At 52.6% G+C, this 10,285-nt stretch overlaps 1 protein-coding gene across 2 annotated transcripts; it reads right to left on the bottom strand.

The window, feature by feature from the left end:
* Positions 1-708: 708 nt before the first annotated feature.
* On the bottom strand, positions 709-8,096 carry RGS4 (regulator of G protein signaling 4). Of its 2 annotated transcripts, none has more exons than XM_057377178.1 (5): positions 7,776-8,096; positions 4,961-5,065; positions 3,940-4,001; positions 3,046-3,212; positions 709-2,537 (listed from the first exon to the last, which is right to left on the bottom strand). In XM_057377178.1, the coding sequence occupies exons 2-5, from the start codon at positions 5,053-5,055 to the stop codon at positions 2,286-2,288; spliced, it is 576 nt and encodes a 191-aa protein (XP_057233161.1). In that variant the 5' UTR covers positions 5,056-5,065; positions 7,776-8,096; the 3' UTR covers positions 709-2,285. The 2 variants fall into 2 exon arrangements, with proteins under 2 accessions (XP_057233161.1, XP_057233160.1); XM_057377177.1 differs by lacking the exon at positions 7,776-8,096 and adding an exon at positions 7,449-7,618.
* Positions 8,097-10,285: the final 2,189 nt, after the last annotated feature.

Here is a 10,285-nt window from a genome sequence, read left to right as displayed (position 1 = left end):
TCAGTGGTCTTTTCCTTGTGTCTCTTTGCACTGAAGGTGCAGCATTTTCTTACATGCTACAGAACACYAACAAAACACATGCCCAAAAGCTCTGGCAAGGCCAAAAGCCTCTGAGAGCTTCTCCTGCAATGATTGCTGTGGTTTCTCAGTAAACTGGAATGGGAATCACCCTAGGGAGCTGATCCAGAAGAAACACCCCAAGGCCAGCACAGCACAGGCAGTCCCAGCCCYGCTGCTGCCCAGGCTTTGGATCTCAGGGTCAACCCCTGCTCTCTGCACTCAGCAGTGCTGCCCCAGGGTCTGGGGCCGAGCGAGGGCCAGCCCTGCTCTCTCCACTCACAGGGCTCAGCCCAGGGACAGCCTCTGCTTTCRGATAAAATGTGTCTTCCTCTGGAGCTCAGGGCTGGAAGGCACCTGTAGCAAAGAGGGGCTCCTTGATGTTCCCCACTCCAGAGCTGTCACCCCAGACCCTCGGCAAGGATGGACAATCCCCATGTTAAATGATGGTCAGGAAAGCCATGGACCCATAAAAAACCCCATCCCCCAGGCTCATGGTGCTGAAGGTATCTGAAGGATATAATTGTTGTTGTTTCATGAGCTATTTCATCTTTCTGTGACTCAAAACAATCTCTGAGTGAAGCCACCTGCAACGTGACTTTTCAGAGCAACCTCATYCAACAAATCAGATCTCCATGCATTTCCTTTTGTTCACACCATGGCATCTCAGAAGGGACTAACGCAAACATTTTTATTTTGAATGCATTCATCATTATTTAAATATTGATACAGTTYTTGCAATAGTTATCAAGAGTTCCCAGTACCAGGGGAAAATAAAACATAGCCACATGCTTGGCTATGTTGAGCACTTTAGCAAGCCTCTCCATCTCTTAGCTGAACATGCATGGTGATATGTGTTGGTACATTGGATAAATACAAAATAAAGCACATGTTAAAAAAAGAAGTTTCTCTGCRGGCCTGGAGAGCCACAGCCTCCTCCTGCCATGCCAAAACCCCGGGTGAGAGCTGTTGTCTGGACTGGGATGCAGAGCGCAGGATACACAGTGGCCAGAGCAGCAATAYTGAAGGAAGGAGAGACCGAGGGCTGGGGGCAGTGAATTCCTGRTCCTGCAGCTGTCTCCTGTGCATCCAGCTGCAGCTCAGAGCCACAGCCCATGGCACAGGCCGTGTCTGACCACAGCAATCAAACTGTGAGCTGCCTTCTGGCAAAGCCCCGGAGCAGGGATGAGATAGACGCATCCCTGCTACCATCCTCAGGAAAAGTGAGCCATGCTGCTACTGAAACACATAAAGAACACCATAAAAACCCCAACGTTTTCGAGTACTCCTGAGCAGAGCCTTTCCTCCCCAGATGATGTGGTCCTATTCTCTCACAAACTGCTCCTTACAGGCCAGGACAGGCAAACCTGAATCCAAATGGCACCCCCAGAGTCAGGAATATACACCCGTCAGTCTGGGAGAGAAGAAACATGTTGCTGTTCTGCTGAAGTATTTAACCTGGGAGCACAAAGGTTAATAACACAGGAAATGAGGAGCCTCSCCCGAAATGCCAGCTCTGTACAGCCCTAGGGAAGATCCTTGGCCAGCACAGACGTGGTGCTACYGAGGGAGCAGCGGCCAGAGGGAAGAGCTTCCCTGTGATGACCGAGGGAGGCTGAGCTTCCCTGCGGCTGTGGCTGTGATGGCCAAGGGAGGCTGTTTGAAAAGTTTTGGTCTCCCTTCAAGAAAGRGTAGGAGCTCTTCCTGTGCCTGGTACTGCAATGCAGCACAGCCTGAGCTCTGAGCAAACACTCCTGACAGCCTGGGCATGCGGGAGCTACCAACAGCTAAGGACCAGAGCCAATCCTTTTCACCTCAGCTTCTGCAGATTCGCGAGGGGAGATCACAGTCCCCAGTACTTCCCTCGGCTTCCTCTTTGMCCTGCACCTGTCCCAGAGTGACTGACCCCCGTGGGCAGTGCCAGGGCTGAGCCTGAGCTGCCCTGCACACGCTGTGGTCACAGGGCTCKGCAGAGCCCCGGCGCCACGCAGCCACTGCGCCCAGCTCTCCCGCCAGACCCCAGCACTCCTGCGCCCACCGAGCCCGAGGAGGGTTTGCTACACACACTGAGCCTGGATGGGGTTACGAATGCTGGCTGCTGCATGACATGGGACACAACTGGGACATTAGACAGCTATTGGAGACAGCTCTGCTGCTTCATGCCAATGAATGCTTTTGCTGCCGTGTGTTCTGGCGAGAGCCCGGCCCACCCCTGCCTYGCTGCAGGCTCAGGCGCACTGGGAGATGATGTTGGAGTTGCAGTCTAAGGTGTGAGCGTGGTTCCTTTTGCAGTTTTCGGGCCTGCAGCCAGCACCAGGGGGGCTGACCAAGTCCAGRTAGTACGGGGACTTGAGGAAGCGGCGGTAAGAATCCTTCTCCATCAGGGTGAATATTTTTCTCTGAGCCTCATCAAAGCAGGACAGCGTCGGCTCCAGCATGTTGTGGCTTGTCTTCTCACGTGTGCACGAGTCCAAATTCACCTGTGGGCCAARGGGACAGCGTGAGTAGAACCTGTCCCACAAGTGGCATGGGAAAGGGAAAACCCAAGTGTCTCTCTAGCTCTCTACCACGTGTGCTTGGTGAGCAGCTGTCTGGAATGGCCCTGCAACCCCAGCAGGGTCCGTGCAGCTGGACACCAACGCATCCCTGCCACCAGAGCTGTCAGGGGACACTGACACACACCCCTCCAGGATGCAGCCAGCCTGGCAACTCCAACTGCAGGGGAGCAGCTGGAACACTGGGAATCACAGTCCTCTTGGGCTTCTCTCATTTAAGTGTGCACATGGAATGGCCATGTATTTGTAACTAAGTACACTTTCTGTCTATCCAAGTTTAATACAAAAGCAATAGAAAGACACCATGWCCTTGCTAACTGGCAGAGAGGCAGCAGTCTTCATCTCTTGTGAAACTGCTGATTTCTGCTTCCCTGTGCTGCTGGTTCCAAATTCAGGGTGGTTCCTTGGCCCAAGGGATGCTGTGTGCACGTACCTCTTTTGTGGCCTGCACTGAGATGAACTCATCATAGATCTTCCTGGCCTTGGGGCTGAGCTTGGCTGGAGACTTGGTTTTCTTGTACTCCTCACAGCTGACCCAGAACTCGATGTTTTCCTCGCTGTACTCAGATTTGAGAAAAGCCCGGAAAGCTGCCAATCCTCCTATGGATAGTTTAAGGAAAAACCAGGTCAGGTAAGAGTGTTGACCCCTGGACAGTGGTACCCCCAAATCCCAGCACAAAGCGATTAAGAGCTCTCATTCCCAGAGCTGAAAGAGGAGCTCCCCTGGGGCTAGCACTGGGGACAGCTCGTGCACACCAGGAATTCAGACAGGCTCCGTGGGGACATCACACGTGGGGTCCTAGCTGCCTGTCCCCCACGGTGACCTCCAGTGTCCCAGCCAGTGGAAYGCAAGCAACTCATGAGCTCCCAGGAGGCCTTGAGGAGACAGCCAGCATGCCCCACAGAGTCTCAGACCATGGGAACAATGTGAAGGAAACCTCAAGGACATCAGCGCAGCCCGCAACTGATGGGAAGACAAAGTCTCCCATGGGCTCAGCTGCAAACAATGTCTCCACTATTTGGTTCTTTTTTAACCCAGCATTAACTGYGTGCCCTGTTCTTGCCCTCCCCTTGCACAAGGCTAAATCAACTGCCTTCACAAAAGAGACAGCTCAGCAGTCAGTCAAAACCACACTTGGGGTGCCTTGGAATTGCCCCTCGCCTTGGATTTGAGCAAGAGACCCTTCCCCAGCCCTCCCAGAGGTCTTTGTGGCCAAAGGAACCCCTGTGTGACCCTAAGGGACTTAGGGCAATGTCCCATGTCCCCTCCCAGGGCTGTTCATAGCACCAAAGCTCTGCAGGCAGCGTAAGAGCCCTCTTCACTTACTGTCATGATGGATCAAATTTTCCAAAGAGTCTGCCCATTTTCTGACTTCCTCTTGGCTAAGCCTGAAAGGAGACAAAGGGAGAAACCCAGGGATGAGTTAGAGTACAGAAGGGACAAATTTTGCCTGTTTCTCAGCATCACTAGGAAATCTTTTTCCCTGAYTGTTGTAAGAGCATACACGAGAGACCAAGGATGGCATAGCAGCTTGTTGTACAGATACCCCCCGGGATTCCAGATCTAACCTACAGAAATTTGGGGTTGCAATTCCCCATCACCAGCTGCGGGCTAGAAAGGATTTTTCCTGGAAAAACTGGTGTGGAATTTATATTTATTTCGTGCCTGGCTTCATCTCTTGCTGGAGCACAGACCTGGAATCACTCTTACAGGTCATATCAGTGAACTCCACAGGGCTSATTCCTTAAAGATGCCAGGGGAACAGCAGCTGTGTGCAAGAGAGAGGAATGTGGGAACTAGAAACACATGGGGAACATACCCTGCATTCATTCCCCCTACCACACTAGAACATCCTGGGGCTCATCTGTTCCAGGAGCAAACCTTGGCTTTTGGAGTCCTCTTTGGAGAGAGAACACTGTCTCCTTGCACCTAAGGGAGAGCAGCGGTGCCCTGACAGGCTGCTGGCTGTTTTCTCTGTGCAGCTKAGTGGATCACTGCACAAACCCAGCTCTGAGAGGTGGCGATGCTGATTCTGCAGTGTGTCCAGTCAGATTGGTCTGGCATGGCCTCATTCCCCTGTGCAGGAGACTGCACATGYCCTCCCGTGTACACATTCATATTGAATCACAGCAGTGTGGGTAGGGAGGGACCTCTAGGTCAGCATTCTTCATGGAATTGAGGTCCTCGGGTGTTCATGGTCAGCTGACAGGATTATCAGCACYTGAGGATTGTTGCCACACCGGATTAAAGGTGTTCTGGGGCAACTAGGGAGCAGCAGCAGAAACACTAATGGGGTCCAGCTCGGTGAAGGAGCAGCCAGTCTGGGATTAACAGCATCTGMTCTTACCTCTGGCTCGAGGAGATCTTCTCCTTCTTGCTCTGGGAAGAGCTGTAGTCACAGGARTCTGATTTCTGCAGCAAGAAGCCCAGACGGTGCTTCATGTCTTTGGCACTGAAAGGAAAAAAATCAAGAAGGAGATGAAGACAACRCATTGCACTCACTCTGCCCAGCAGCTCCTCACTGCCCAGGCTCCTCCAGCAGCACCCAGAGACAGTGCAGGGCACTGACAGTGACTCTGGGGCTGGTTTTCCACTCATCACATAATGCACGTTTWTGTTTCTAGACAAATACAACAATGTCAAGTCATTTTTCATGTTCAGCAGCTTCTTGCCGAGAAGGTCACGGGCCTGGAACAGCAGGGTGTGAASGGGGAGAAGCTGCTGCGTTCCTGCTGTTTACAGTTAAATATTGTGATAGAAAAGCATTGCGGTGCTGCRTGTGTCACCTCTCCTGCAGCAGATTCGCCCAGCTGTGTGGTTCTTACACCTTAACTAATCCTTTCCTGCAGCCCTTGCCATCTCCCTACCTCCTCACCCAGCTGCAGGAACAGCAGGGCCATGCCAGGCCACCCTACCCTGCCCACGACACCGAGGGAAGGGAGGACATCAGCACCTTGGAGTGAGAATGTTTTGGGGTGAGATCAGGGGATGAGCCAACAGCTCCACCACAGCCAGCCCACCCTGACTGCAGCTACTCCCTTGCTCCATAGCAGGCTTCTCTGAAGAGTCACCCTAAATTCTGTTCCACCTTCCAGCGTGCTCAGGACAATCATTTCCTGACAGCAGCTGCTAGATATGCAGCAGATACTAGCCTTGGACTGCTCTGAGATTCCTCCCAGCTTAAGGATGGGGGGTGGGTAAATTAAATTCCTGCTTGCTCAGGGGCCGAGCCCTGCCCTGCCCCGAGGTGCAGTGATAGTKTAAAGCAGGAAATTCTTCTTGTCCTCAGACCTGAGCCTGGAAAAGAGCAAGAGGCTGTGCCACAGGGCTGAGCTCGGGGGCTGCTCAGCCTCCCAGCAMCCTGTCAGGCGTCCTGGCCATGCCTTATCTCGCTGCTTGCCTCAGAAATGTTCCCTTCGCAGCTCCAGCACCCGGGAAGAGCACAGGGAGCTCACAACTGCGTTAGAGCAGGTTGCCTGTGGCTAACACCGACATCCAGGCGCTGCCCAGGCACACACGGGGGCTCTGGGCTGCCTGGTGCTGCTGTGCTCCTTGCCCGGGAGAAGGAGACTGCTCCGATCTGCAGGAGGGTGGCAGCAGGAGGAAACAAGACACTGCTGCTTGCAGCGAGTCCCACAGCTTTCTGGAGACAGTATTTTGTTGGGAATCCTAGACAGATGTGGTTGAAAGATGTGAACTATTTTTCCTTGCATTTTTTTCAATTTTTTTTTAATCCTCATCAAATGTTCTTGCAAACTCGAACCGTCAACACTTTCTCCTTGCATTTTCAACACTTGTTTTCAAATCCAGCAGTGAGCAGGAAGCTTTATGCTYCAGACCGGAGCCAGTTGAGTCTCTGTTTGCATTTTCCCACCCCAYTGCACAGCTGCTGGGGAGCAGCCTCAGGAGCGCTGCTGAAGGCACGAGCGGGCAGAAGGGCAGCCCTGCACCATTAGAGACCCGCACAAGTTTGGAGGGGCTGGACGAGAAAGGAACATTGTGCTTCCCTTCTGAGTCTCCAGGCCCCAGAGCACCTGGAAGGGGGTAACAACCTCAGGCGTAGAGACCCCTCATGCTGGGCTGTGGGGCCGGCCATGCTGCTGAGAGCACGTTTGGGGCTGTGCAGGCTCTGCTCTGCTGATCCCACACACCGGGGTGCAGCCAGACCCTGCACCCGTGGCAGAGCTGCAGCTCAGCCCGTTCTGTTTTGCACCACCCAGCAGGAGTGTGATCAGCCCCACAGCAGCCCCACAGCACTGTGACCCCGAGCACAGCCTGACCTGGCCCCTCACCATCACCCAGGGAGCTCRGGCTGACCCCACACCCGCTGGGGTCGCATCCAGACCCACGGTGCCCCACATCCCTGCCTGCGGGTCCCAGTCCTGCCAGGCTGGGTTTCTGCATTTGGAACGCCTTTTGGGGGATTATCCTTAATTTTTATCCAGTGTGCCTTGCTTCCCCTTCAAAAGCATCAAGAAAATTCAGCAGAGAGAGGAGTCGAAGGAGAAAAGGGGTGCAAAGGTTGCAGCAGAAGCAGCTGACAGGAATATCAAAATATCGCAATGCTAAAAGCTGCTTGTTTTGATGACGGGAAGGAAGGCTTTAGAGTTCCCACACCTCAGTACAAAACCTTTCTGCAATTCTGCTTCTACTGAAAAGAAAAAAAAAAAAAAAACAACAACCCCAAAACAAAAGCCTGTAAGCAATCATTTGTGTCTAATCTCACAAAATAATCAGAGCCAAATCTGTCCTCCTGCCTGGGACACAAAGCGCAATGCATCAGCCTATCTCCGGGCTAAGCAGACCATTACCAGATGCTCCCAAATAAACAGTACCTTTTTAAGCAAGTGGCTGGCAGMGCAGCGAGTCCCTTGCACATCTTGCTGCCGGGGTCGGATCAGTATTCCAGGAAAAAACAGCGGCGCGGGAGGCGGCAGAGGCTGCGCACGGGTCCTGAGCCGACTGCGGAACCCGGGCTGCTGTGTGAGCCAGCTGCGCTGCCTTGGCTCSGTTTTATAGCCTAGCCCAGACAGCYCAGCAGCACTGGGTGACCCAGTCAGGAGTCAGCACAGCAGCAGCACCCGTCCCCTTTCTGCCCACCCAGGAGGAAGGGGGTGACGTATAAACGCAGACAAAGGGGTGAGAGAGATTGAAAACCTTACCAGAAACGAAGCTTGGTGTCTGCCTGCAGAGGTGGATTCTTTTAAAAGAGGCTGAAAAAGCTTCGGGGACTTCCTCTGTTGCGGGAGGTTGGAACGGTGCAGATGAAAAGCAGATTTTCTGGGGGGGGACACAGACAGTGAAAAAGGTCAGGGAATCAATTCTGAGAAGAGAGATGGGCTTTGTTGGTTCCTCTGTTAATTTCCTTTCCTCTTCTATTTAAAGTAGCCTGGATCAAGAAAAGGACAAGAATTTCAAACAGAAAAGGTTACAGTAATCCCAACAAAGGCAGAAAATAGACCTCTCAAGGAAAGAGGAATGTAAATTCACCGGGGAACTACCCAGGCAGATGAGACTTTCCTGTTTTATTCTAGAGTCATGTGAATATATRTTTTTGGTGAGGCTGCAACAAAAGCTCTGGGGGGTGCATATCACTTTTGGAATATAAAATGTGCATGTCTCAGCACACAGATTTGGGGACAGCTCATATAACTGCGTGGAAAAAAAGGAATTTAAGAGGTTGGCAACACATCTGCCTTAGTTATGGGTATCACTGCAATACCTTACTACTCCATTTGCATTTGCAAAATCAAAAGCCAGACCTCGGGACTCTAGAATCCCCAAGGAAAGGTRGTTAATTAAAATAAAAGGCTTAAGTGTGCCTGCTCAGAGAAGATTTAGAAGCAGTTCTGAGGGTACTTTKTGCTAAAGAATGAGCCCATGAGACACCTGTGGGGGTTCGGTGGTGACCAAACGCTGCCCTGCCTCAGCTCTGCTGTAGTCCCAAGGAGAACAGAACGACTTCAGCTACACCACTTGTCCTCAGCCCTTGSAAGGTGCAGGAGGCAGCTGCCCCTCTGGAGAGAGAGAATTGGCTGATATTTATCGAGCTGCAGCTCAGCACAGCCTGTACCATCGTTMTCAAAGAGGGGAAGGCTCTGGGCAGACGGCCGTGCATATGGACTGCTGCCTTTCCAGCCCTGCTCCCGCTGGGAAGTAAAGGAGCCTCTGATTAGCAGCAGGCTGCCTGCCCACACTCCCCTCTCCCAGGAACCTTTCAGTGCTTTGCTCATGATCTGCAGAGGTTGCAGGATGAGCTTTTCCCTCCTGTATCTCTAGAGCCTACAGCCAGCAGCACAGGGAGTCCAAATGCCAGCTGGGTTTACCTGCCTAGGCTACTGCATCCTCTCAGATCATTAATGTGTTGAAAGGTAGTGCTCTAATTGACTGTGAAACGTTTTTGTAAGAGCATGACTGTCCTGCTGTCAAACCTGAGGACACGTGCCTGCAAGTCTTGTGTTTTTTGGACTAAAAATCAGCTCCAGCTCGGGCAGTGTAGAACTTTAACTGAGTGAGTCCCCTTGTCTTGTAATGCTGGTGAGTTCACAGTGCTTGGGTGGATCTTTAGGAAGCAACTGAGCACAGGCAGAGCTGGTGCCAAAGGTGTCTGGTTTGTCTTCTGTTTGGGGAGAAGTCAAAGGGCAGAACATGGCCAACAGGAAAAACTTAGCTAACTATGTGCAAAATGGCTACTCTATGTTAAATATCTAATTAATTTAATTTTAATATCGAACATGGGCAATGTCACTGCTGCTCATGTGTAAAAGCAGCACTTTGACTCAAGCAGTTCAACAYGATCAAGGTGTCAGCAAGCTCTAAACCTGTCCCTCTCCCTGGCAGCCCGAGTCCAACCACCTGGCTCAGGAAAGTCCCAAAGGCTGCTTGCCAGGGCAAGAAACTTCTGTGCAGAGCACAAAATTCTGCACTTTGTCTGGAAACTGTTGTACAGCCAGATTGAGGGATGCCACACTTCTCTGTGGGTTTGATGTGTCGTTCCTATGACACTCAGATGCTGGTGCTGTCAGCATCAGGTCACCTTCTGCATTCCCCAGCCTCTGTGTGAGCAGGCTGTGATCAGGAGTTTCTGGCACTGCCATCACAGCCACCAGCCTAAAGGGCTTGGCAATTAAGACCATCCTCCCTGGACTGGCCATGCAGACTCCTAGAACTGCTGCAGCTGAAATTTCCCTTTTTCATTAACACTGCCCGCTTCAGCCTGGCCCCATGCGAGGAGTCTGGGCTCCCACACTGTTTTCCCTCTAAGCTGTGTTCCCCAGCTGTTGCAGTTTAATATCCTCTCAGCTGCTCCAGCTGGTGTCCAATCTAAAGTATCCCCTTCCACCTCTCACCACCCTGGGCAGGCCTCTCCTCCCAGGGTACAGGCTGTGCTGTGCCAACACCAAAATCTCCTCCTCCTCCCTGCCGGCAGCAGCTCACACCATGTTTTACACCCAGCACACCATCCCTGGCTGGCTTCACCAGCCCATGGAGAGCTCAGCAGTGAGGATGGGCTGGGATGCTGGGCTGGGGCTGGGCCATSCCTTGGCTGTGCGGTGCCAGAATGGTCATAAATGCCAGTGGTACCCGCTGTGGCATCCCTGGCCCCTCGCCCCCTCATCCCCGCTGYGTCCCGAGCTGCTGCAGACCAGGCTGTGAATCGGAGCTTTCCCTC

Source organism: Malurus melanocephalus, unplaced genomic scaffold, assembly GCF_030028575.1.
Source record: "Malurus melanocephalus ecotype Western Australia unplaced genomic scaffold, MMel_1.1 scaffold_305, whole genome shotgun sequence".
NCBI lineage: Eukaryota > Metazoa > Chordata > Aves > Passeriformes > Maluridae > Malurus > Malurus melanocephalus.
The sequence above is the reverse complement of the archived record's forward strand: the minus strand, read 5'-3'. Positions and strand labels throughout refer to the sequence as shown.